A 26722-nucleotide genomic window follows, 5' to 3' on the forward strand; every position below is an offset into this window, starting at 1 on the left:
CAAGGGCTGGATATTTTTTAACATTTTCTATAGGATTAGGATGTTTACTTTGTGTTCTCTAGGAATCAAAATAGAAACTAGAATTATCTTGTTGACATTATATAAGAGCGAGGAAGAGGTAGGGTTGTGTGTGTGTGTGTGCATGTGCAGAAGCATGATCCAGTGCCATCTTTCTGGGTTTCAGTTGCTTAAATATGATGGAGTTTAGGGCAGAAGTTCATTTCTGGCATCTTTATGCATAGCATATTTACAGGAGGCTCTTTCTTTTTTAAGTGATTATTTTGGGGTGCTCTGATACTCTCCTAAGAAGTTTCCCAGGCAGTTGCCAGAGTTCAGGAAGTAGTAAACACTGTCGTGTTAGCTCACTTTTGGACAGGTCCAACTTCTTGGTGCATTGTTGCTCTTATTGGCAGGCTCTAGCCTTACTCTAGTGATCAGGAAGGGCTTTTCATCCAGGGTGTTCCTGGAGGCTAGACTTCCAGTTTCCTGATAGGCAAGATGTCTGTCAGGCTAGGGGTCAGGGATACAGTTGCAGCAATCTGCTAATGTACGCCAGTAACCATATGCCTTAATTGGGGGAACTTTTGTAAATGCAGTAAGATGTTGCTTAGATGGTATGATTTAGAGGGTGGATAATTAATACCAGAAAACTAGCCTCTATCAAGCCAACAAGCTCTTTTTTCTCATCTGGCAAGCCAATAATACCAGGCATGGTTGGGAGTGTGTGGTGGTACATGCCAACACTTGGTCTGGAGGTTAAGATTGTGAATTCAAAGCTACATGCGCCATATGGTAAGTTTTAGGTTAACATGGACTGAAGAATGAGACTGTCTCAAGAAATAAACCAAAACTAAAATGTACACCATGGGTAGACTTATGATGTTAAAGAAAATAGAGTTTGGTGCACCTCACATGTAGATTTCTGGAGTGTGTTATGCATCTATCATTTAGAAATAAACAGTGTCCAGGAGGCGACTGGGGTGTTTTCATTTTGAAAATGCTTTAATAAGTGTTGACAACACTGTTCTGCAAAATGTAAAGGTACTATACAAATTCTTAATACAAAAAGAATAAATTAAAAGCAGATTTCTTTTTTTAATTCTGCAACTTTGTCTACAACATACATCTTTTTCATTGATTACAGTTGAACAGAATCCAGTAAAATCATTTTACATGCTCTACAGTCAGTTTCAGGAGCAACCTAATCTTTCCCCCATTATTAAACTAGAGTCCATTTTACACAACTTGTAATAAACTATTGACATGAATGGATATGTAAAACTTTACACCTAGTTAACTAAGCAGTAATTGGTCGTCTGATAGCACCTGGATGAGGTTTGCTATATAGTTAAAACTAAACTAATACTGAATGAAAACAAATCGGGATTTTAACAGTTTCAACACTCACCTGCATATAACAAAAGAAACCAACCTGACTCACAACAAAGTCTGGCGGAAACAGGCAATTTCTTACATGTATCCAAAGAATCCAATAGGGGCCTTGGATCAGACTGGGGGCTTCATAGTTCATCTTCTTTTAAAGAACCATGGATCTGTAAAGAGTTTGCAGGGGCTTGAACACAATACCTGGAGCGTTCGTCACCACACCACTTGTCATGTCAGTCTCAAAGGACTAATGCGTGTTATGTACATTGTATCAACTGAACACAGCTAAACAGTAAAACCTGTTTTACTTAATCTCTGTCCTTACTCCCAGACTCTCATTCCATTCCCCTCTGCTCCCCAAATCGATTGCACCTAGATTCTTTCTGCCTCTCATTGATCCGAAGGAATTCAGAGCTAATTTTTGAACTGCCATGTTATAACCTGTAACTGTGTAACCTTGTCTTGTTCTTAGTTTCCCTTTGGACTTTTCCTGTTGTACCATAGTTCAGTCTAAATATTCAGGCATCTCCTTTTGGAAGAAAGAAAACTGACACAGTGTGTCACATTTCCTATTAGGTAAGGAAGGAAAAAAAAAATCTCCAAGGAAACCTGTATATTATAGCTACTATCATCAAAAATAAAATAAAAGAAGGTAGCCCTGTCTCAGTCAAGCCCCAGGTTCCTTTTGTACCATCATATCCAGTCCCTACCGGTCGTACAGGGTTTCCCCTGCAGTGTCCAGGGAGCACACTGCTTCTGGAAGCCAGCCAGGCTCAGCTCTGGGGTACCCAGCCTTGAATAGGCCATGGGAAACGGTGGAGGTGGCCCCAGGCCGTGTGGTATGGATGTTCCTGCCTGCTGGAAATGCTCCTACTTTGTCCCAGAGCTTTCCAACCACTGCAGAGTGAGCAGCAGGGTGGCTTACCCTTCTCTAACCTTCCTGCTCTGGCAGAGTCTACGTGGTTCTTGGGTTTACATACACGAAAAACAAAAGGTTTTTCTTTTGATGTCACAGCTAACTTTTAGATTTGGTTTCCCACAAAAGTCTTCCCACCCTGGCTCCTGGTTACCTTTCGCACAGGAAGTCATTACAGAGGCGATCCCTGCAAGCCCCCCTTACGCTAACACATACCGCCTCCTCGGAGACTCTTCTGTGCCATCTTGAGTAACCCAACTAAGACTGCTGGTTAGTTATTATAAAGGTAATTCTGAGGCCTCGGAACAGTGATGGCTTTTTGGTTGTGTGTTAAGCATAGCTCAAAACACATGTAAACGAGCAACTTGCAGGCATGCTTTTTATTTTTATTTTTATTTTTTTTCTTTTTTCTTTTTCTTTTTTTCTTTTTTTTTTTTTCTTTCTTTCTTTTTTTTTTTTTTTGCGCCTTTTATCCTCTAGGTATCTGTGGACAGAGGTGGTCAGTCAGGGTCATGGACACTGCTGGAGGGGGCTGGGCCCTTTGAGAGCTGAGCTGTTTGAACTCTGCTCTGCCTGCTGGCTGGTAGACACAGGTAAAAAAGCTTCCTACTTAGGGGCATCCTCGGGTTCTCTGACTAAATGACACACAGGAGAGGTCTATCCGAGTTCTTTGTCACACAAATGTTAACAAACATAAATGAGCCAACAACAGGAAAACACTGGACTAGATTGCAATGTGCTTTTTTTTTTTTCTCTTGGTTTTCCATAAAAAAGAAGATGAAACGCCTTGTACAAAAAGGAAAGGTTACACTTTACTGGTTGTTTTAACGAGAGAGAACTGCTTTTGGCAGTGGTCACCTTTATCTTCCAATCCCAAAAGGAAAAGCAGCTTTGGGGGCACTGGCTGAGGCCCCTGCATAGGGCAGTCCTACTAGTACCCTGCTCCTGCCAACCTCTGCTTCCCTTCGTGTCCAGACAGAGTCTGAGTCTGCCAGGCCAGTCAAGCTGCCTTCGTCTTCACTGTCCTGCTGGGTTTGTTTCCAGGCTCTTAGGTCGGGAGGAGCGGACTGCTACAGGTCATGACAGGACATGATTTACAAATGGTTGGCTTCCACTTGTGCTGCATAGAAGCAGTTTAGAGTTGAAAAAGAGATTTCACTGAGGAAGAGTGTGTTCCTCTTGGCCCCTCCTATCTGTTTATTGTTGACTGTGTCTAATCTTTGGCAGCATAGAACCGATGGTGAGCCTCTGATGAGTCTCCAGAGCTCTGGTCTTCCCTTCGCACGCTTCCCCTTAGGTACTCTTGCTGGCTGTCTCACTACAGAATAGTTCAGGTGTAAACTGAATATTCCCCATAAGACGTCTTCCTCTTGAAGCACTCGGCTGGCCTAGGGTGGGAGCTGGACACAGCCTCACAGTCTCTGTACACAGGTAGGTCTTTCTTTTTTCCGTTCTCTACCATGCTTCTCTTCCACGGGAACTGGCCTGGGGCTGTCACAGGCAAAGGGAAACCACCAAGGTGCCATTGAGGATTGTTGTCTGGCTCTCTGGGCAAGAGAGCCAGGGGACACACAGTGGGATCGGAACCTTCCGGAATGTCTCCTCAGTCAGGTTTTTTGAGGGTGAAGGGGATGTGGAGACAGGAGAAAAAAAAAGTGCTGAGGGCCGAAGCTGGTGCAGGTGACAGTGTGTCTGGGTAAGGCAAATGAGAGGCAGTGAGGTGACTCAGAATGGCGTTGCGGCGGTCAGATCAGGCCTGGCCAGCTCACACGAGGGTCCCAGGCTTGGCTTGTTCCTGCCCGTACCATTGGACATCAGCTAGCTCTGGATAGAGGGGAGAATCCAGGAAGCAGCTGTCACTGTAGGTCCTGTGGGTCCAAGAGAGATGACAGAGTTAGAGGAGAGCTGCACAGATGGGCCCGATTCAGGGTGCGTGTGCAGTGACATGAGCTGTCTTCCCTGCCCACACCGTAGTCTCAATGGCAGTTGGTGTACGGAAGGTGTTCAGAGACCGTAAGAGTCACATAAAAGGATCTCCTGAGGCCTCGGGAAATGCAAGTGGTGGTCTTCAGGGTCACGTGGGAACCTCAGAAATGCTGGGCCTGGACACGCTGTTGGCCTGGAATGCACTACTATTGGGAACTGTCACAGTCCCACAGGTGGTCCTCGGATGCAGCCACAGCTGAGGAGCCCCTGGGGCTGTATCCCTCAGGATGACTTCCTGCATGACAGCCAGTGGCTTGCCTTACATCAGACCCCAAGATTAAGTTCACATCTGTCCTGGAAGAACATTCAAAAATGTGAGCTGTTCCTCATGACTGAGTTTTAAATGTTTTTTAAATCAATACTGTTGTGATTTTTATAAAAACTACTTTTGGTTTTTTGAGACAGGTTTTCTCTGTGTGGCCTTGGCTTTCCTAAACTCACTCTGTAGACCAGGCTGGCCTCAAACTCATAGCTATCCACCTGCCTCTACCTCCCGAGTGCTGGTATTGAAGGCGTGTACCACCATGCCTGGCTTATAAAAGTGCTTTTAAAAAACATACATATTATAAAAATAGTTTTAAAAGCCACAGGGCTGGGCCACTGTAGAAAGCATGCTTAGCATATGAGAGTCCTGCACGTAATGCTGAGTACCAAAAAATAATGTAAAATAGAGATGCGTTTCCCTCTACATAGAAAAATAAACAGAACAGGGATTTCTGGTGGTCAGTATTATTAGTAGGTCAGATGGGAGCAATGCCTAAGAATCAACAAATGCTCATGCAGCTGAGTGTCTGCAGCCCTACTCACTTAAAGAGGCCTCTAGCTGTCCCTGAGCTACCCTTCAGTTCCCATGTCTGGGTGCCAGGAGGAGATGGCTAGGCCACTTTAAAGAGTATCTTAAAAGCCTCCCGTGTCAGTGCACTCTGAAGACAACCAGCCACTCTTTTACCACCGAGTATTCAATGTTTTGTAAATATCCCCCATCTGACCCAACAAAGTCCACAAATGCTAGAAAAACCTCAAGCCATCTCTGAGTATTCTGGTAGGTTTCCACAACAGTCTTGTGCTTGGGAGCACTGGAAGTATATAAGGTTAATTCTGATTAAATACATAGCTTTAGAAGCAAAGGAGAGGCCCTTGGTTATGAGGCCAGTCATGAGTGTAATTGCATGTATCTGTATGTTGGGAGTAAATGAGTGGATGGTTATACTCAGTCTGAAAACACTGGCTTTTAAAAATGGTGTCAGAAGGACTAGGAACCTTTTTAATGGGAAAGGTGCTTGGACTCTGCTAGAGACATGCAGTGATCCTAGGCAGACAGCGTCTTCATAGCACTCGGACTCCTACAGAGGAGCACATGACCGACCGAGTGCTGCCAGTCAGATCTCCAGCCACCTCATGGTGCAAGGTGGCCAGGTAGCTTTGAAAGCATGAGGGTGCTTGTTTCCTCACCGTGCATGGAAACATCTAGAGAGCTGTGGCCTTAGCTTTGCCTCCGCTCTCCAGGGTATCAGCTTCTAAATGCTTATTCGGTGAAGCTCCTTGAACTGATCTCGCTTTCCTATGCAGCAAATCCCAGTACAGCTCTCTAGACTCATGTGTTTCTGGTACAGTTGTGATGTGAGTCTCCTGCGGGCATTTTCCTGACTGCAGCCTTGAGTACAAGGAGTCAAGCCAACATGTGTTTCTGAAGGTGAAGCACTCTCAAGTCATGAGTTGCTGTCTTCTACCTGAATAGTCCCCCAGAGCGTCACCTATTCACGCCCATGGAGCACATCTTAGAAAATACCGTCCCACACAGCTTAATGCCACAGAGCATGTTCGAATCTCTTGAATGCTGGATCTTAAATAGCCTGGGGTTAAATCAGTTTTTTTTAAAGTGAATAATAATGAAATATTGAGCAATACCTTTTCCCCATAGCACACTGTGAATTGAGAAGTGGGATTTCACTCGCCAACTAGCTGAACATATTTGGGTCGGTGAATAGTGCTGAGGGTCAGCAGCCGTAAAGCCAGGGTGGTAAGACCTCTGTATTGCATATTGTGCCCAGCTGGCCTGGGTGAGCTGCTGCTCCGTGTTGTAACTTTGGTTCATTTTGAACTGACTCGACCACATTCCCACATGAGCATTTTATGTGTTCTTCTTAGGTGTCCACTACCATTCCCCACCACTCTTGCCACATTTTAATCCCTTCATATGTGAGGAGAAAAATGACTCCAATTCAGAAAATGTTCTTGGGACACCATTCTCTCTCAGCCCTTTACTGGTACCAGAGGATGAGCTGTCCACCTTTCTCCCCTGCTTCCCCAAGTCCCCATTTGGCCAACTGTAAAAATTGTCCATGGTCTTCTCCTTTCCTGTATCCCTGATGAAAGCACTGCGCTTTATACTGCAAAATGGGACTCTCTGCTGTGCCTCCAACAGCCCTGCTTGTATCCACGCTTGGAATACTTTCTCTGCCTCCCTGATCCACTGCAGTTCTTTAAAGCCAGGCTTATGAGGTCTGTATAAGAACTAAAGGGAATCTCTCGCCTCTGAATCTTTTTAGCATTTTGATTTTAATTTGCAGAGCATTCAATACTTTTATGTGGCAGTCTCTTACTCAAAGTTCAATTTGGTTTTTGTTTTTTAACTAAAAGTTACTTCTGCATGGTACCCTTATTTTCATGATGCGCTTTTTAATTTCAGTGCTGTACTTAGTTCCTTAGACTTTTGGGTCTCACTGTTTTGTATTGGTATAGCAGCACTTTGCTGATTTCAGCGTGCAGAGCCAGGGTGGCTTCCAGGAGTCATTCTGAGCTCCCAGGTGGTGGTGGTGGTGGTAATTTACAAACCACATTTTGAAAAGCCGGACTCTGACATTTGATGCAACATACAACTATTGCTGAAAAATGGATGCAGTTACAATATCCCAGGTATTTTAAACAGCACTGATGCTGTTTTCATGGGTAGTACTTGCAAAGCCAGTAAACAAAAATGAACCTCTACAATTTTCTGTACTTATAGCCTAGAAAGTCTGAATATATATACTGTGAGGCAGATTGGGAAGGAGCACGGGGCTACCCTACATCTGATGTAAAAACACACATCCAAACATACAGCTCCACGTGTATCTAGAAATAAAACATAAAAATAACAGCTCCCACACCGTTCAGACATTTCCTCCTGGAAACTATGACATGGGCAGAGGCAGCACATATGCAGGACATCTGGAGCACACACTCGTGGGCAGTAAGAACAAAACGTTCCCTTACAATACCTCTATTCATCAGTACTTTGGTGAGTTGGAGACTCAGACCCATCCATGATGGGAGAGTTTTCTGTCGCTTCTCTGAACAAAGGAAAGCGGAAGGAGGAAGAGAAGAGAGTTCATGTTACACAGAAGAATTGACACGTGATTAGTAGCCTATTAACACACTGGAAAGACCCGATGATCATATACCCACGTGTCTGTGACACAGTGAGAGTCATGCAGAACTTTGCTGTCCTTCACTAAGGGACAAGACCTCATGGGTTCTGTTAGGAAGGCAGATAGTGGCAGTTTTTACCCATTTTCTTGTTTCCTCATCACATTATTCTTGAATAATTCTCAATCTGCAAAACGCTGGACTTGAAGGACAGTGCCTTTTTGTTTCCAGTTTGTCTTGAGCCCTCCCTGGCCAAGTCCAAGGGCCAAATGTGAGTGAGGAGGCACGGGAGGACTTAGAGCCGGTTTATCAGCCACCTGACAGTCATGCAGACGATCAGATAAACCTGGGCATGGCCACAGCGGCTCCCAAGCCTCTGGTTTAGCCACTAGAGGTGCAAGATGTATCACTCTTGTACGAATTAGTCCTGGGAGACTCAGGCCTCAGCAGAGAAGCTGTCTGGCTTTAGAGGCTGGAGGGGTAGAGGGAGTGGCCTGGGCAAGTGGTGTCAGTGAGTTATAAAGAAAACAGAGAGGTGACCACTGGCACGGCCACAGTGAGGAGCGGACCTGAGAAGCACTATAGCTGCAGACTGTTTTAATTTGACAAGAGTAAAGTGGAACTGTGGGGTTCAGTGGATGTCCGATCATTAACCCTAACGACCCGAGGGTTCATTTAAAAACACCCAGTGGGCCCGCCCCAGAGCTTCTGATTCAGTAGGTTTGTCCACATGTTAGAACCTACCAGAAAAATGTAGAGCGTGTGACTTGTGTTCTCTGCCTCACTTATGAACCCAAAAGATCTAGCTCATTGCCTTGTCAGAGGGCAAACAGGATTCCAGGAAGCTCAGTTATGGTAGATGAAGCTGCCGGCCTCTGTGTTTATGTAAGTACTCAGTAAGTGTCATCTCCCCCACTTCACCACCAAAAACAAAGGTTCCAGAAAAGGCCTGGTGTCGAATCACTGCACATGCTGTGGCGGAGTAAAGATGCCAAGCGTGGGAGCCTGAGCGCAGTCACTGGGACCAGCTGTGGGGCTGTGGTGTTCTTACAGTTCAGCTCAACAGCTGTCAGCTTTCCCCAGACGTGCTCACCAGTGCCCAACAAAGCAAAAGCCGTGGGTAAGCTGGATACGGGGCCCATTTCCAATACCCAACAGGTGTTGACAGAATGTAACATCTAAGAGGCAGTGACAGAAGAGAGGAGCTGGGTAGGAAGTGACAGCATGTGATAAGAACACAGCAGGATGCTTGTGTCTGCTCGACCCTTTGACAGGTCAGAACACCCTAACTGGCCCTAACTCCACACTTAAAGCTACAAATGAGAGCTGATTTCCAGTTACAGTCGTTTTGCTGTGCGCAGCCTCTACTACTTAAAGGCCTCAAAGCACAGCATCCCCTTTGCTGACGAAGACCAACTGCTTAGCCTAGATAGGCACCCCTTTTCTCAGGGTGCATCCCGATATTAAGACAGTAGCCACACCAAGAATTGTGTATTGTCTGCTTGATGTTCTCTCTTCCGCCCCTGACATTTTTTGCTTGGCATTTCACATTGGCCCCAGAGAAATCAAAATGCCGTGCGGAATCGAAATCCATGTCCTACATCCCTGGGGCCACTGCCTACTTTTAAATAGAACACACAGAACCCATCCCCATCAAAGGCAGTGGGCCAGCTGGGGAGAAGGGGACAGCAACACAGGGAGCTCAGCGCTGATGACGTCCGTCCTAGGTTATACAAGTCAGAGCCCAGAAGAACCAGGTCATCAGCTTCAAGGGACAACTCACCCAGTCTGCCAGGTCAGGATGTGGTGGGGACTGCTTGGTGGGGTGGCTCCAACTTCACTTGAGGGCGTTGAGCTTCTCTGGCTTTGAGGTAAGGCAGCTAGATGGAGTTGGTGTGGGAAAAGCAGGAAGAAGGCTGGTCAGACCCAGTGTGGAGTGCGTAACTCAATGACAAACCCAGTGGCAGGAGTTACCATCGCCAGACATGCAGGACATAACCTTGCAGGCAGGGGCTTGGTGACCCCATGGCAGAGTCAGTGGGGAAATATCCTTGTTACTCCCTGCTTAACTATGTACCCTCCATTCTGACTGAGGCCACAGGATAGGACGTCCCCGTGTTTCTGTGATGGAGAACTGAGCAGGGAGGGCTGCTTTAGGGGGTTTTAGATATAGCCCCTATGTGGGAGTCATGCTGTATGGTGGGCATGGCCTCCAGAAAACCCCCGGTTGTCTCAGATGCACCAGTCACTACTTTTTTTTTTTTTGTTCCTGAGACAGGGTTTCTCTGTGTAGCCTTGGCTGTCCTGGACTCACTTTGTAGACCAGGCTGGCCTCGAGCTCACAGCGATCCACCTGCCTCTGCCTCCCAAGTGCTGGGATTAAAGGTGTGCGCCACCATGCCCAGTTTAACCAGTCACTACTTTAATCACTCCGCAAATGAACAGTGCTTTTAGCAGCTCATTCAAATATGAGTGGGTGGAATACACAGATATAGTTAGAATTGAGCACCAAGTCAATCCTACTCAGATGCTTCCTTTGCACTTTTTTTCTAGGGTGGGAAGAAATCCTTTTCTTCTGTCAAAGATATAATTTACTAAAATCTTAGTAATATCCACCTGCTATTATTTATTAAAGCAAATCCATAAAACGCAGCAATTTTGAGACAATGAACCACTCTCCTAATTTTGCTTTTGCCATTTGTGACTTGACTACTGGATCTAAAAGGATTCCAACCGTCATGGCCTTCAGAGGGGACACATAACGTATCCATTTTCAGAAGCTTGCTGGGAAGGCACTGGCTTTGTTTACAGAAAAATAAGAGCAGGAAGAAGGCTATAGGAACTTGAAGTCCGTGGTGCACCCAGGACTGCCTAGATCAGTTGTAGTCTCGTCTCTGGAACTTGTCTGTGTACCCTAATTAAGAAGGTGGTGGCACATGGGGGCAGAAGGTGCCACTTGTTGCTTCCAGGCTCCACTCTCAGATTTATCCCCAGATGCTAGCTTCTAAGTAAAATTCTTGACCTGGAGTCCCACATTTCTTTTTCCAGGGTCTCAAGACCCAGGCTGTACTTTCAACCCAACCTTTCTTGGCAAATTTATAACTTGGGTTTCTAACCTACTAGAACATTTCTTCACCAGGAAAAAAAAACAAAACAAAACAGTACATCCTTGGCAGGATAAACCCTGCTTTCTCTCCTTAACTAGAAGGGCTAAAGGAATGCTCGCTGTGTGCTCAGGGTTACACCATGGTTCTGTGAAGATCCATGGGCTTCCCACATCCCACAGCAAGGTCTCCGGAATAATGACTCTTTGTCTTGGCTGCCAGGTCTAGGCAACCTCCAGGTTACCCAGGTCACCACCATCCCGCCGCTCTGCTCACCTGACGTGGCCTTGCACATCTGGGGCATCCTGGTGACCCTACTGTGCGCCACGAAGGTGCTCTGGGAAGAGGTGCTGTACTGAGAGCCGCTGTCCGAGGAGGTGGAGCTGGTGTGCGACAGGCGGCTGTGCTCCTTGTGCGAGGCCGTGGACCGCTGGTACCACTGGCGCAGCTCGTCTGAGACCGTGGCACGACCAGAACCTTTGTCGTGGGCGCCGTCACGCCCCAACGAAGGAGTCCGCAGGATCTGGGAGCGTGATGGCGTAAGGCGGCCTGCGTCGCCCTCCTCGCCACCACCGCGCCAGCTCTCTTTGAACAGGCCGCCAGCCGTGTAAGAGTTGGAGGTCTTGAATTGCGCTTTGACGCTGTAATGGCCCTCCTGGTCGCTCTCCAGGCTGCGCACCACCACGGGTGTGGCGCTGCCCTCGATATACAGTGGGTACTCCTTGATGCGGTACTGAGAGCTCGGCTGGCTCTGGCTGTGCAGGTACACACCGCCGCCCGCTCCCACAGCCCCGCTGCGTGCCGCCAGGTTGGGCATGCTGCCGGAGCTCGCGGAGCCCAGTGCGCCTGCTGCCCGCTGCCTCTGCCTCTGCCGCTGCCGCGCCTTGGATGGCGAGTCCTCAGCCAGCGTTGAGTAGTTGGCGTTCATCTGTGCTGGGTAATAGTGCTCTGAGCTCGAGTGACTGGTGCATGACGAGCAGTCATCCATGGGGTCTGAGCCATTGCTGCTACGAGTCCTCGGGGTGTAGAAGTCTGGGCTTCCGGTGTCGTTCTCCGAGCCCAGGAGCTTGCCCTGGGACTCCAAACTGGAGCTCCTATGCCTAAAGTGCAGTGCGAGGCTATGCAGTCTCGTGGGGCTGATGTCCACTGACCTGTTGGGGAGATGTAGGATTGGTTTTCGGGTTCTGGATCAAAGGGTCCCATGAAAACCATAGGCCAGGCTCGGGGGCTCTACCAATGGGAGAGCCCGGAAAGGTTGTCCGGGAAACCCAGGTCTGGGGAAAGGAAGGGAGCTAAGAGTCTCTGGAGGTGGAGCCAGGGAAGTGGAAGTGCATCTAGGATATGCACAGGATTTTCTCTGGAAAGTGCTGACCAATATCCAGAGTGTTTGTGCTTCTTAAGAACTGATGCTACAGGCTGGGTGTGGTGGCACACACCTTTAATCCCAGCACTTGCCCCTGCCTCCCTGAGATTGGTTCTTGCCAGGCACTGTAGCATACTCCTGTAATCCCAACACTCAGGGAAGCAGAGGCAAGGGGATCTCTGAGTTCAAGGCCAGCCTGGTCTACAAAGTGAGTCAAGGACAGCCAAGGCTACACAGAGAAACCCTGTCTCTAAAAACAAAAACCACACACCAACAAAACAAAACAAAACAAAAAACAAAAACAGAAACAACACCCCCCCAAAACAATCAGAAATGATGCTATAGATAGGGAACCAATTTACTACATTCTAAGTATTACATTAATCCCTTTAAGATGTTGGCTGAAGGTAAACAAAACTCCCAAATCCCCCCGAACAAACAAACAAAAACCTCAAAACAACAAAAAGTAATAAAAACCTAACAGAAGCTCTCTCATGATTGAACCAAATACTCAGAAGTGAACGCCAGTGGCTGTTTCCTCTGATGAGTCTAAACTGCAGGAGTGATGGAACACAGGACCCCTAAACATGAACCCCATACAAATGCATTCCCTTAGTGCCAGGACTTTGCCTCTGATCCATCAGCATCAACCAGAGATAGATAATGGCACAAATGCTAGGACTTTTTAATGCAAATTCATAGTGACTCTTGGTTGCTACATACAGGTAGAAATATACTATAAAACCCTTACCACCCATTTCTGTGACCCAACTTTACTTCTTTTTAAAAAACGAATATGATTCAGGGAAGCCTATTTTTTCTGTTCATTTCTTTTGATCATTATAATGTATACCTTGAGGCATTAAAATAAGTTTAGAATAGATTTAGACCTCATGAGAAAGATCTATGAGGAACGGGGAACAAAGATTAGCCTGGGGTGTACATGGCTGCAGCACCTCCCATGTTAACTGAGCTAATTTTCCTGCCTCCACTCCCACTAGGATCCTTGTTAGCTGCTGTCTCCAGGAGATTGGGGCTCTCTGGCTCCCCAGACGTCCCTGGATATGGACAGCGCCTGTAGCTCACCTGTTAACTCTTGCTAGGCTGGAGCCAATGATGTCTCAATGTTCCAAGGTCTGGCCCAGAAGGGCAGGGGGGCCTGAAGGCCGAGCAGACTCACCTCGTAGAGTGAACATAGTGGGGACTTCGGACGCGCAGGTCTGGGGTGGATGGCATGCTAGACTGGGAGTTCCAGTGTGGGAGGCCTCGGATGGGGCTGTTCTGCAAGGAGCTGCTTACTCCCGCCTCAGTACAGCTTCCGGAGCTGGGGAAGCGCTTGTGGCTGCTGCAAGCAGAGAGAAGCCACGCTGGTCACAGTGATACAATGTGGCACCTTTCCTCGGTGGGAGGGGCTGACTAGCTTGGTAAGGAAAGCTTGCTGAGGACTCCAACTCACACTATCCCACACCTCCAGCCACAGGAGGGGGCCTTGTCCCCCCTACCGCTGCAGTAAGCACTGGGTGAATATTCTGTGACGGTCTCATCTTTACCAAGTATTGTTTTCCAAGAAACAAAGTACCTGCTAGGACCCCCTCTTGGAGCTGTATAATTAAGGAAAATGAGGAAAACAGAAGTGGACCTAAAATGTCTTCCAAATCATCTGTACAATGTTGATATTAACCGAGTAATGAGCTGATAATGTGCAGCTCGCATTACAGCTGCTGGGCTCCAGAAATCAGTTGGAAGGTAGTGTAGGGTTCTACACCACCTGGGGGATCCTTGGGCTGGGCTCCCCTTTGCCATTCCGGAATACTGCTGGCTACAATTTCCTAATTAATTCCTGTGGACTTTAACGGCATTAAAGCCATCTGCCAACAGGTTGATTGCGAGCCAAAACCTTGGTTCCTTTTTTTACTCTTTGGATGACAAATCTGCACTTCTATGAGGTTGACAGTAGAGGGCTTTATGAGCAAGGCTGAACTCTTAAGTTCCAGGAAGGAAATCCTCTGGGAATCCTGTGATGTGTGTGGCGCGAGCCTTTGACCTCTTTTGGGCGTCCCGATGCGCATGCGCGGCTCACCTGGAATGACTGTGGGAGGGGCGTTTCTTCACCTTCTCATAAGGCTCGTCTAAAGAGGACTCGCTCCACATTTTGGGCTTTAAGGGTGACTTGTCATAGTCGGTGCGGTGATAGTGCATCTGCCTGAGTCCCTCCAGGGATTGCGGGGGAGGAGGCCTGTTGTGCGAGGATGGTGGCCGAGGAGGGAGTCCCTTGTGTGGAGACTGTAAAGGGGATATTGTGCTGGTAACCTGAGAGTCTTCTGTGTAGAAAGAAAGAGGAGGTCATTGTTTCCACAAACCCAGAGATGGAGCCTTTGCCCCAACACACCACACCAGCGCTCTGGAGCTACACATTGAATTTGCCCAGTGACCCTGTGACCCTGTGACCCTGTGACCCTGCCCCCACTAGGGGTCAATCCAGGTCAAGGCAGAGCCCAAACTACAGACTTAACTACAATATTATCACTTTTGGTTAAGTATGAATAGAGTCTAAATTAGATTTAGTGTACCAATAAGTGATCACCAGAAGGCAGATGTATTATTTATTTTTATTTCCCTTTTTATTTTCTGGTGTGTGCGGTGCCAAGCAAATACTCTAGCATGGAGCTATGCCATAACTTATATTTGAAAAGACACTAAACACATCCCATTTCTTTGGAGAGGAGTTAACCTTCTTGAGGGTTTTATCTGCTCTGTTAATCACTATGTCCTCAGGGTTAGAAGGACAGCTGGCACCCAGTAGGTACTCAATAAATATTGGTTGGAGAAAAAAAAGAATGTGAAGTCAATCTGTGAAGTATAATTAAGTGCTGGCAGGTCTGGTTTTCTACCACCCATGCCTCCCTCACAAGCTGCTCAAATCCTCTGTAATCCGTTCTGGCATATTTGATTCCATGATGTCGGAATCATGGCGCTCAGGGCCTCTTGCATGCTAGGCTCTCCACGGAGCTATAGCCTCAGCTCTGACCAAGGTGTTTTAGAGGAAGAGGGTCCCAGTCCCAATTACACTCTACCCCTGCCACCTCTGGAGTGCAACTGAGCACATCTGTACTCAGGGTGACTTCCAAAGAAAGCAAACCCCAGTAGCCAAAGAAGCCAGCATCTCACCAGGCATGATGACTCTTGCCTGTAATTCCAGCACTTGGTCGATAGAGGCAGGCAGATCAGCAGTTCAAAGCCACTGAATTTACAGTGAATTCAGTGCTGTTCTGTGTTACCTAGGACCTGGTCCAATTTTAAACAAAATACGACACAACAATCCCAAACCAAACTCCAAAGCTGCTGTCTGGAAGGAAATGAGCTATGGGGCAGAGAAGGAAGGGAGCTGAGTGAAAGTGTGGAGGGGTGAGGAGGGGGAGGGGTTTAAGCAGGAGGCTCTACTCAGCTGAGGAGAAGGCAGGAGGAGGGAGGGAGGAATTCTGAGTGAGCCTAGATAGCATGGGCCCTTCAGTTCCAGGCAAGGAGTTGAGATTTGGCTGGACAGCTACAAGAAACCTTTCTAAAGCATAGATGAGTCAGGGTGAAAATCCTGCTTTAGAACTATTATTGTTTTGGCAGTTTTGACCCTGGGGAAACCAGCAGGAGAGACTAGGGGGGTTTCTGAAGAAATCTGGCGCTGGGAAGCTGGGATGGGGGGGCTTTTGAGGAAAAGGAATGCTCAGTGCTCACAGGGAAGGAGGGGGCTGGGCTAGAGGGACATCTCACCAGCCATTCACGGGTCTTATAACCACTTTCAACTCTTTGGTTTTTCAAGGCCTACTTCTCAGGCACCAAAATCTGAAGGCCAGATGGATCTGCTCTGGGCTACTTCTGCTTGGCCTTCAAGTCAGACTAGAGGAGTCCCTAGCACGCGAGAGCCCAAAGTGGGAGCATGCACGGGGCATGAGAGGAGGCCATAACAGCTCCCAGGAAGCCTAGAAGCATTATGTCTCAAAGTGAGCTAACGACTACGTGGAGGAACTTCATCGTCCTGTCCCTTCCTCAGCAGACTGGAGGGAGGGCTAGAGAGCAATGGTGGGACTTGGGGGGTGGGGTGGGGTGTCTCATATTCCAAACAGGCTTCTGTCTCCTCATGGAACATCTCGCCTTCCCCACCCACTGAATGCAGCAGACAGTAAAAGTCGACAGTCTGATTTCTAATAGCAAGGCCAAGACAACTGAGTAACGAGCTCTGCAGGCTTCCCCACATCAAGAGCAATTGTTATTATTAGAACAATTATCATTATTACTGTGACTCGGGTAGGCCTTTTATGTTTTCTGTTGGAATAGCCATTTACCACTGGCTGCCTGAGGTTTTCCTAGAGGGCAAAAAAAATTAACTGCCAGCTAATAGATTTCCATATAATTAGTGCCCTCATCTTCCAATGTTTTGGTGTAGCGACCATAGAAATAGGTTCAGAAATAGTCTAAGTCTAGAATGCTTGCTTCGGCTGTGGGGCGGGAGGGGCTTTCAACCATTTCTCTAAGACTCAGCCAAGAAAATAATCCTGGCCATTGCCAGGTTTGGGAATTCAACAGGAAATCAGCCGACAGTTTCCAAGGTTGTCCGTGCCACTAAAGGGACATTCCCACTGCTGTGTCGGAGAGGGGCAGAAGATAGGCCAAGCCCTTCCTGTGGCTCAGACTCTCCAGGAGGTCCTGAGCTTGTAAGTTGTGTACCTCAAATCAGTGTCTGCCTCTTTCTGTGTAAGTCAGGGCTGCCCAAAAGAAGATATGTAACAATGCAGGCTATTTGCCTAGAAAAGCTCTACTTATTGTTCCCCCTGCCTGAGTTGTTTGGGTTTTTTGTTTTTGTTTTTGTTTTTGTTTTGTCCTGAGGGTGGAACTTGGGGCATTGCATATGCTCAACAAGTGTTCTAGCACTGAACTGTACTCCCAGCCCCTTGTTTGTTTTCGACACAAGGTCTTGCTATATATATAGCTCAGCTTGGCCTTGAACTTTTGATCTTCCCGCCTCTGTTTCCACCTGTCATGTGCTGGCATTACAGGGTTAAAGCTACCACGCCAGCCAAAAGTGTGCTTTGGCTGTTAGAAAACAAAAATACCACTTCATGAATATCACCCACGCCCACGGGTTATCAGGGCAAGCACACGTTCCTTTCCTAGGCTATTGGAACACAGGGCTGCAGATTGGGTGGCGCTGGAAAACAAGTGTCCATGCAGCACCACTGTGAACTCAGAGGGGGGAAGGAAAGCCTGCAAGGAGTCCAGGCACTGTGTCAGCCTGCCTCGCTCCTGTCTGTAAGGCCACGCCCAGGCTCTAGGCAGAGCACTCTCCGGTTTAATCTAGAGTCCACTTTTAAGAGCAAGGAATGGAAAAGCCTACCGTCCTCGAGAACAAGGGCATCGGAGAGAGAGCTGTCTTCACTGGCTATGTTTCCATCTAGAGGACAAAAAGGGAAAGTTGACAGGGTTAGCTCATTCTGGAAACAAAGCCCTGTGCGTAGCAAAGAACAGTCCAACACTTGCCTCCCCGCCCCCAGCCCCACCCCATTCCTTGCAGCACCCTCCCATAAAGATGCTGTTGGGTGCTCCCTCTGACAGTCCCGGTGGCGAATGTAGCCCATCCTCCCCACCTCTGCTCTGCAATGGGCCCTAGTCTTTGTGTGCTTAGGCTCTTATTCATCAGATTGTGTGGCTTAGCATGTCAGGGAAAGGTGGGGGGGCCTGGTTAAGCCACGCCACTGTCCTAGAGCAAACTCAGCGCAAGTGCCAGCCGAACCAGAGAAGTGAGCAGCTGCTATTCAACAGATACGAAACTAGGAGGGCGAACTTAGTTTTGCTCGCATGGCAATAAATGGTTTCACAGTGAGCTACAGTTATTAGGAGAGAAAACAAACACGTTAAATACAGCCGCCGTCTCTCTAAAGCTTACTTTTATAGTCACCATTCAACGAGGAACATGCCTGAGAGGGAGACAGGAAAACAATCCTCCCTCCCACTGGGGAAACTGAGGTACTCCCAGGAAAGAGGGGCTTGTCTGGATTGACTCTGCTCACTGGGAAATGTTAGCAAAGGTCCAAAGTCTTCAGCTTTGGAGCTTAGGGTTTCATCTTGAGATGAAACACATGCCGAGGTGCTAAGGAGCTTGCTGCTCCTAATGCAGATGGGCCTCTGTGCGATGAGAGCATTATTTCACTGGGGCAGTGAAGCCGGGTAAACAGACGGACTCTCGAGCAGTTAACAGAGATGGCTGGAGGTTTGCATGGCAGGAATTGGGAGCTGGCGCTAGTCAGGATTTAGAAGCTAGTGCTGCCAGCAGACCCAAGAGAATAGCCTTCACTCTGGCAGGCCTCAAAACGGGCTCCCTGAGGCCACCTGGTGAGCCAGACACCTTCCCCAGGCCTCTCTTCCCAGACATAGTGCTGACGATTCTTTTCCACAGAGCAGGGAAGTTCAAATGCCTTCGAGGAGGCCCTTAAGGAGGCCATGACAAAGGACTGACTGACTCACTGTGGCCCTGTCAGGAAGTAGGGTAAAGTTCCACTTTTATGGCAAAGGACAATGGAATAAGATACAGAAAGATGGATACTTCTGAGTTCTGAGAGCAAAAGGATGGCTTTTATGGTCAGCCCTGTCCCTCCCAACTACAAAGTCACCTTCTCTTCATTATTTGGTAGATGAACCAAGGAGACAGAGGGTCTGACTTTGGTAACTTGGTATCCAATCCTCTGCTGCTTCTTTAGTATACCCATATTTTTAGGAGATTTCTGTATTTTATAATACATACAACATCAGTCAGCACTGTCATCCTTTTAAGTGTTCGAGGGTCTTAAGTACATCCATGCCACCGGTCTTCTGCTTGGATAGGGCTTTCATTTCCCCAAACTGAACCCCAGCACCCATTATGAAATACACAACACACACACACACACACACACACACACACACACACACACACACACACACCCCAGAAACCCTACATCAGTTTCTGTCTTCTTAGAACTATGCATACCCTATGGGAGAATACTAACATATTCTCAAGACTTCAGTGACTTAGAGAAAAAGAAAAGAAAAGATGGTAACAGTGGGAGAGACTCGATGCTCGTTGGTGGATTTGCGCCCATCTCTCCCAGTTTACCATCATCGCCAAAGCTCCCAAGCTGGGAGCCAAACATATGCTCCAGACAATCCATGATGGACAGTCCAATCCTTCAAGCCACAGTTCTTGGGATAAGAAGCCCCTGGTAGTAGAATGGGACGGGGTGATGGCCTGCAGGACTCGCTCCAGTGCTGTAGCTATCACACTTGGCTTTCAGTCTGAGGAAAGGAAGATAGAGGACTAGAAAGCGTCCGCTATCTTGAGGCCAGGCTGGGCTATCACAGGAACCTCCTTAGTTCCTGGTGACATCCAAGGATGAGAGTTGGCCGGCTCATCCCAGCTTCCCCAGAGACATGTCTTAAGTGACGTTGAGGTTCTGTGTCTGGTCCCTGTCCACACGCACAGATTATTAGAATGGGACAACCGGGCTTACAGCTGTTCCCTTTTAGGATGGACAATAAGGTATGTGGGTAAAAGGCTATATAGATCCTGCACGGATTGTGTGGGAGCGGGGCAGAGCGGGATTGTGGGTAGCACTGACCGTCTATGACCAGGGACGCCCTCTGGGTAGGTTTCTTCCCTGACTTGATGCGGTTCTCATTGATTGCGTTTTCAATCTCCTGCAGCTTCTTCAGTGCGTTCAGATAAGAGGTTTTCCTTTGCTTCTTCAGTTTCTTGCTGACGTTGGGGTCACTGGCTAGGCGGCGGGCAGCCTCGGTGATCTGGGACTGAATGGCAAACTCTCGTTCTAAGCGTTCCAGCTCAGCTTCCTGTGGGAGGGAAAATCCAGGCTTATACCTTCTGGAGCGGCTGCTGCCCAAGGAGACCCCATCTAGCCCACCTCTAGCCCAGACCTAGTCCTCAGATTTTTCTGGACTTTTCTTTCTCTACCAAGGTCTGTCGAAGATCAAGCCTTCGAGGAAATTCAGAACCCATTGCTGCCATTTTCTTTTTACTTGGGGCAAAAGACTCAACATGATTTCTGGATCAGCCTTCTGTCACTGTCCTCTGGGCTTTGTTCATATGTGTACATATCCTGATCATCCTACATATCCCTGTCTCGTCATACATCTTTGTGTGTCGCATGTTAGGACGCATGCCCACACACCTATGTGTCTTCTGGCAGCTCTTTCCGCAGGCCCTAACTGATCTTTTCACACTTGTGTGCTCATAAAAGCCCTTCTGGGGCCCTCTAGGAGGTAAATGGTATGGGGGTGGGTAGTAGGACCAGTTTTGCCCCTCCCCCTCCTCTCCTCCTTGTGTACCTCTCTCCTGTCTCTATCACCTCCTTTGGCCCTTTAACCAAGACGAGTCTCCCCTGAGTTCTGGGCCTGGGAGAAATGAGGCTATAGATGCCAGATAGGCCGCAGAGACCCAGAAGATAGTACCCTGGAAGGAGCATTTGCTGCTGGCCTACTGTCCAGATGTTTCCTGTGCAGATAGATGTACACACACCAGGTGATGCTAGGGGTGGAGGCAGGTCATGCATGTGTGATAGGGTCGAGGATGAATGAGGAAGCGCCTTAAGTCTCAAGCAGCTCTCAGTTTCTTTGTTTCTTCTCTTCCTGGTTTTTAGGCCTCGGATGTGAACTATCCCTGGTGTTTGGCTACCAGCTGCTGGCCCTGGTTTTGGAAGTTACTTTAGGAAGTAAGTCCTAGCTAGAAGAAGCAGATGGCTGGGAATGTGTCCTGGTGGGAGGAGTTGGGGGGGGGTAACTCACCCCCCTGCCCAAGCTCTCTGTTCCTGTCTGATGCCAAGATTTAACAAGCCTCAACACAAGCCCTAGCCTCTCCTCAGTGATGAAATGGTAGTCCTTGAAAGCAGGAGCCAGAATAAAACCTTTGTCACTCAAGTTTCTTTTTTTCAGGTGGTGTTGTTTCGGTGTTTTTTGTTTGTTTGTTTTTGTCATCGTAACAAGAAAGGAAACTGACTTCCTGGTGCGACCACTTTATCGAGGCTAGCTCTAAGCATCAAAAGTTCCTACAGAGTTTGACTGTCTGGTAGGAGCAAGGGCTAGCAACCTGGGCACATTCTGGGAACTCATAGGAGATACAGATTCCAATAAAGCCTGCACTACATAAATTTCCGATGAGCACACAGTGGCTTCTCTTTCCCTAGTCCCCACACAAGGCCACTGAAGACCACATATCATGCGCTAGGAGATTACATTAAAGTTTGGCAGGGATTGACCAAACTAAGGAGGAGGAGACTGCTGTGTTTCCTGGATTCCACATGTCTTCCTATTATGGTGGCTCAATAAGATGCAGGCCAGGATCGGGATGGAGGATGGGGGCTGGGGTCTGCTAAGAAAAATACTCTCTGCATGATTTCATTGACTTCTGGGCACTTCAAGTCTAGAGGAGGCAGGAACCAGGAGTGGGAGGGAAAAGCAAGGGCTAAAAGGAGCCACTTAGAAAGACAATAAACTCCTGCGAAATCTTTCCAGTGCTGGCCACACGTGTTGTCTCAGAGGAAGAAGGATATCAACGTGGATTCCTGCCCAGAGCCTTGAGACAGGGACAAAGCCCCGTCTGTGAATTTGGGCTCGCTGAAGCAGCTGTTCCTGGGACGTTATGACAGCTTTGGTCCAGGACGCTGGCCCTGAGATTTGCATGTGTCTGGAACAAGTTTTGACACTCCGACTGAGTCAAGGCTGAGACTAGCTGCCTTGTCTGTGGAAAGAGTCACGTGGCTAGGAAAGCAAAGCTGGTATTCAGGAGAGCTGAAGCGGCATGGAACAAAAGTGAGGTCTTCCCGTCAGGAGGAAGTGCTGCAGATTTCTATCTGCTTCCTTTTGTGGAGTTTAGAAAGACGCACAGGGGCGGGCAAGGAACTTTCAGAGCCCTAGAGTTGGCCTTCTTGAACAGTGGGGGGCGGGGGGGGGTGGGAAGCTATGATATACAACACTGGGCTAATCACCTGGGCATGGAAAGGCACTCACTAAACATGGGGTACTCTTGAAAGCTTAGGTTGTGATAACACCTGACAACATGGGGCTCCTCTGACATCTCATCTCTGCTTCTAGCAGTTAGTTGTTTGCTAAGCATCGGGGATGTGTTAAGTTCCAGTGCACCATTCCTCTAGTTCATTGCATCCTATTTGACTGAGGGGGGTCAGCACTAAGAATATGAACGTATGGAAGGGAAGAGGTACTCTCTGGTGTGCCCAGCAGCCTGCCAAGCAGGGATCTGTGACTGCAGGCCTCAGGCACGGGCCTGAGCACGCCCTCCACTTCCCTTTAGCCTTACTTTAGGAAAATGTCTTTCTCCAAGTTGCTTAAAAGGCTAAAAGTACCGTGCTTTCCTTTCCCTTTGTGGTGGTTACTTTTTTTCCCCCCCTAAGACAGGGTTTCTCTGTGTAGCCTTAGCTGTCCTGTCCTGGACTCTGTAGACCAGGCTTGTCTCAGACTCACAGAGATCCACCTGTTTCTGCCTGGGATTAAAGGTGTACACCACCATGCCTGGCTTGGTGGTTACGTACACTCTCTCTTTCTTTTTTAAAAAAGATTTGTTTATTTGTTATTTAAACAGTATTCTTCCTGCCCACCAGAACTCAGGACCTTTGGAAAGATAGACAGTGCTCTTAACCTCTGAGCCATCTCTCCAGCCCTTGGTGGTTACTCTTAATTGTCAAATGTCTACAAGGGATTTTCTAGACTAAGTTAACTGCTGTGGGAAGACCCTTCCTAATGTAGATGACCCCATTCCATAAGAGGGAGGAAGTGTGATAAGCTCACCTCTCCTGCTTCCTGGCTGCAGATGCAGTGTGACCAGCTACCCCATGCACTGGCTGCCATGCCTTCCCTGTGGTGACTGTATCCTCCAACTGTGAGGCAAGGCAAACCAGCCTCCCGCCTCCCTCCTTTTCCTCCTCTTCTGTCAGGACACTCTGTCCCAGCAGCAGGAATAACTACTGTGCCAGGCTTTGAGCTCTGACCTGTTCTTGAGTCTTCTATTTACTAGGACATTAATGAGTAACTCTAGCAAGAACAAATTTGGGGAGACCTTGAGGCCTGAAAGGTAAATCTGTCTTTTGGGGGCTGGATACTTGGTTTTTTATTTTTATTTTTTTGAGATAGTGTCTCACTATATAGCTCTCGCTGTCCTGGAACTCACTCTGTAGACCAGGCTAGCCTGAAACACAAATATTTGCCTGCCTCTGCCTCTCAAGTGCTGGAATTAAAGATGTGTGCCACCATGCCTGGCTGAGCTCTGATCAGCCTCCAGTATGACTTCCCCAGTCTCAGCTCTCATCAGAATTCCATCCAGAGATTTTTTTTTTAAATCATGTTGAAATACAGCTTTTCTGAATACAGACAACTGAGACCATGATGGAACAAGTATAGGATGCATGTCCATGCAGTGATTTTAGCAGCCATGTGACTTAAGATAGTAGAGGGTGGGCCCTTTGGGTCGTTCCCCAGCCAATGAGGGCTGTCTTTTCTTCCACAGATCAGGCATCAGGCAAGACCAAGAGTAACTGAGGGCTGGAAGACCGTTAGACATATATTTGGATGTTACTGGAATGTTCTCCCCAACCTTAATTGGCCGCTTACAAATGGTCTACAGTGTCAAATAAGCAACCCCAACAGAGACCCAGCTATGTGCACTGAGGCAAACGAGCCCAGCCTATCAAGGAAAACCAGGTAGCCACTAACCGGATCACCCAAGAAAGGGGGAACAGGAAAGCATATGGAGACAATGAAGGAATTACAGAGGACCTGGTAGCCCCAGAAGTGAGGCAAAGGAGGATAATGCAAAGCGGGGTACCGGGAAAGACTCCAGTGCCAGGGGAACGTACCTCTCCTTTAGGCAGAATCTTCTGTTCGTCCAGCTTGAAGGCTGTCCCAATTCTTCTCCGGACAATAGGCGGCTCCTCTCCTGGGTCCAAGGGATACTCAACTGGCAGTTTGCCTGTGAGTTCCTGTGTGTGCAGAGGAGCATTGGAGCATGTAAATCGGGGATGGTGTGCCTGTCTTTGCTCTAGGACACACAGTCCCGTGCACAGATCCGATGCACATGGAAGGCCCGTTAGCACTAAGCCTAAATAAGAGTTCATGAAATAGCTGGACCCTAAGGTACGGACCCACAACCCAGCTACTCAGGAGGCTGGGGTAAGAAGATCCCAAATTTAAAGCCAGGTTGGCTAACTAGTGAAACCCTGTCTCAGAAGACCCTGGAAAACAATCCTCCTAAAAAAGATTTGCAGACATAGTTCGGTGGCAGTGTGCTTGTCCAGTATACAGGAAGCCCTGAGTTCAATCCTCAGCGCTGGTGGGGGACAGGAGGAAGAGTTCATATTATAAAATTTTACCTCTACCAAAAAAAAAAAAAAAAAAAAAAAAAAGAATGGCAGCACTCTGTTCTTTACAGAATAGATGACCTATGTTTTGGTGGTTTTTAACCTCCCCAAATAAATTTTTGTGGAGAAAATAGAACTTCTCTTTTGGACTTTACAGTAGTCCACTTTCATTCATTTGCTCATCTAGCGAGCATTTCCTGTGAGCCCTCTGCATGTGAGGAAAGGCCACACAGCCGGTAAGCGGCAATCAACACAATTTGTCCTTTGTACTTGCATCCGTTATTCCCACTTGGAAACTTAAGGTTTTTTTTGTTTGTTTGTTTTGTTTATCTTTTTCCAAATGAGTTTTCTTGTCGTTTGGTGAATGTCAGGGACCTGCACTACTAGGAAGGAATGGATGCGCTGGTCATCATGCAACTCTGGCCCCATACTCGACAGCAGCAGGCTGACCGAGAAGACTGAGTACGCTGGGGCAGCCTATACCCCCAATATTCAGTGGCAGGACCACAAGTCCAAGGCCAGCCTTGGCTATATAATGAGACCCTCTCTTAAAAAGACACTAACTTCCATGTGAGAGTTTTAGTTAAAAAGTAAACAAGAACAGAAGACACACACACACAACTAGACAAGAACAGAAGACACACACACATACACAAAACTAGACAAGAACAGAAGACACACACATACACAGAGGAGAGAGAGAGGGAGGGATGGGGGGACAGGGAGAGGGAGGGAGAGAGGGAGGGAGAGGGAGAGGTCTAAGTGTTATGGCCACAGTAACAGTGAGTAGATGACAGATTCCACAGTGACTCTGGGCCAGCATGGACGATCTGAGGAGCTGAGGAACTGACTGCATTAGAAGGCCTTGAATGAGTATGTTACATCTGGGCAGAATGAGGCTCCGTTTAGGTCTGCAGCTGCCCCACACGGTGGGAGCCAGACACGACTGCAAGAAGTCACTCTGCAACACCAGAAAGGCTGGCAGCACCTCTCAGTGCGTTCAGCAGGGCAGTCCTGGCCTGAGTGCCCACAGCAGGCAAAGTGAAATCACAGGAAGGGACCCCCAGAGTCCTTCTGTCCACCCTGTGGTAGGCTCATTACACGGGTATGTGTCTACGTAGAGTGTGTGTGTACAAGTGCCCCCTCCTGAGCCTCTTTGCCTCTGTGTTCCTAGCACTGGAAATAACTCCTGGGATCTTTGTTCTTTATGTAGGCATTTTAGACTGTTAGAGCAGGATGGCCCACTGTTTGATGACTGTCTCTGTAGTATTCCCTCTTTAAAAAGTGTCTGTCAGATGGTTGCCTGTTTATTCTGTGACTTTGTACCTACTCCCCTCTTAAGCCTTCTACAAATAGCAACCTGTTATGATTCTTATTTTAATATATATAAGTAGCCAACTGTCAGGATCCTTTTCCAAACCTCATAAAAGGAAGGAGAGGCTGCTAATATTGCCATGGATTTGTAACTCTTAACGTGTCTGTGGTTTTGCTTTATGTTTTTAAAACGAGGCTACTGATTTTCCACCGTCTGCTTCAAAGAACCCAGGTCAAGGTCTGGATTCTCCAGATATTTAATCTGATTTCACAGGTAACCAGAGCCGCATGGTGGGGAAGGAATTTAACGCATAGCAGTGGGCCCTCTTGCTGTACAACACCCAGAGCTTGCACACACACTACCTCACCCTGGCTGCTCTCTTCCCAAGGGGTCAAACAGTGTGTTTTCCTGCTACTTGAGTCTGGAGATCTGTGAGCAGGAGCTAGCAGGGAGGCTCCTAGGTCCCTTAATCTCACTCATGTCAAGAGACTCTGGTGGAAATAAACATACGTGGACAAAGGGCTGGCTTTCGGGTTGTTTCTACCTAAGCTATATTTTCTATTCTCAAAGTTAGAGGAAGTGGGAGCTTTTGTTTTCCGTATACTGCGTTTGTGAAACTTTTATGGCACATGCTGGCCTCGCCTTGACATACTTCTTACATGCCGTGATGTATATTCTTTGCTTGCTTTAGGGGCTTCTTTATTAAACACAAAACAAGGCTTTACAAATTATGAGAGGCAGACACCAAAGCTCCTATTTTCTTTTCTCTCCTTCAAGTATAAGCTTTATAAAAAAAAATGATGCTAATATTTACAGTATCACATAGCACATCTGCTCCCC

The 26722-nt window shown here is 47.7% G+C and overlaps 1 protein-coding gene across 11 annotated transcripts in view; it reads right to left on the reverse strand.

Moving 5' to 3' along the window:
- Positions 1-980: 980 nt before the first annotated feature.
- FRMD4A (FERM domain containing 4A) overlaps positions 981-26722 on the reverse strand; it is a 586135-nt gene continuing 560393 nt past the window's right edge. For 7 of the 11 annotated variants that reach the window (XM_084781777.1, XM_084781778.1, XM_084781775.1 and 4 more), the window contains 8 exons: positions 24067-24189; positions 19807-20035; positions 17550-17606; positions 14244-14484; positions 13344-13508; positions 11077-11951; positions 9480-9576; positions 981-4170 (listed from right to left, as the gene is read on the reverse strand). In XM_084781777.1, coding sequence (XP_084637903.1) covers positions 4068-4170; positions 9480-9576; positions 11077-11951; positions 13344-13508; positions 14244-14484; positions 17550-17606; positions 19807-20035; positions 24067-24189 — 1890 coding nt within the window. In that variant the 3' untranslated portion in view covers positions 981-4067. Of the gene's footprint in view, positions 4171-7548; positions 7621-9479; positions 9577-11076; positions 11952-13343; positions 13509-14243; positions 14485-17549; positions 17607-19806; positions 20036-24066; positions 24190-26722 lie in introns of all 11 variants that reach the window. The other 4 variants (XM_084781779.1, XM_084781776.1, XM_084781774.1 and 1 more) reach the window with 2 other exon arrangements.

The sequence above is a fragment of the Acomys minous genome, assembly GCF_964271855.1.
Source record: "Acomys minous genome assembly, chromosome: 5".
NCBI classification, from domain to species: domain Eukaryota; kingdom Metazoa; phylum Chordata; class Mammalia; order Rodentia; family Muridae; genus Acomys; species Acomys minous.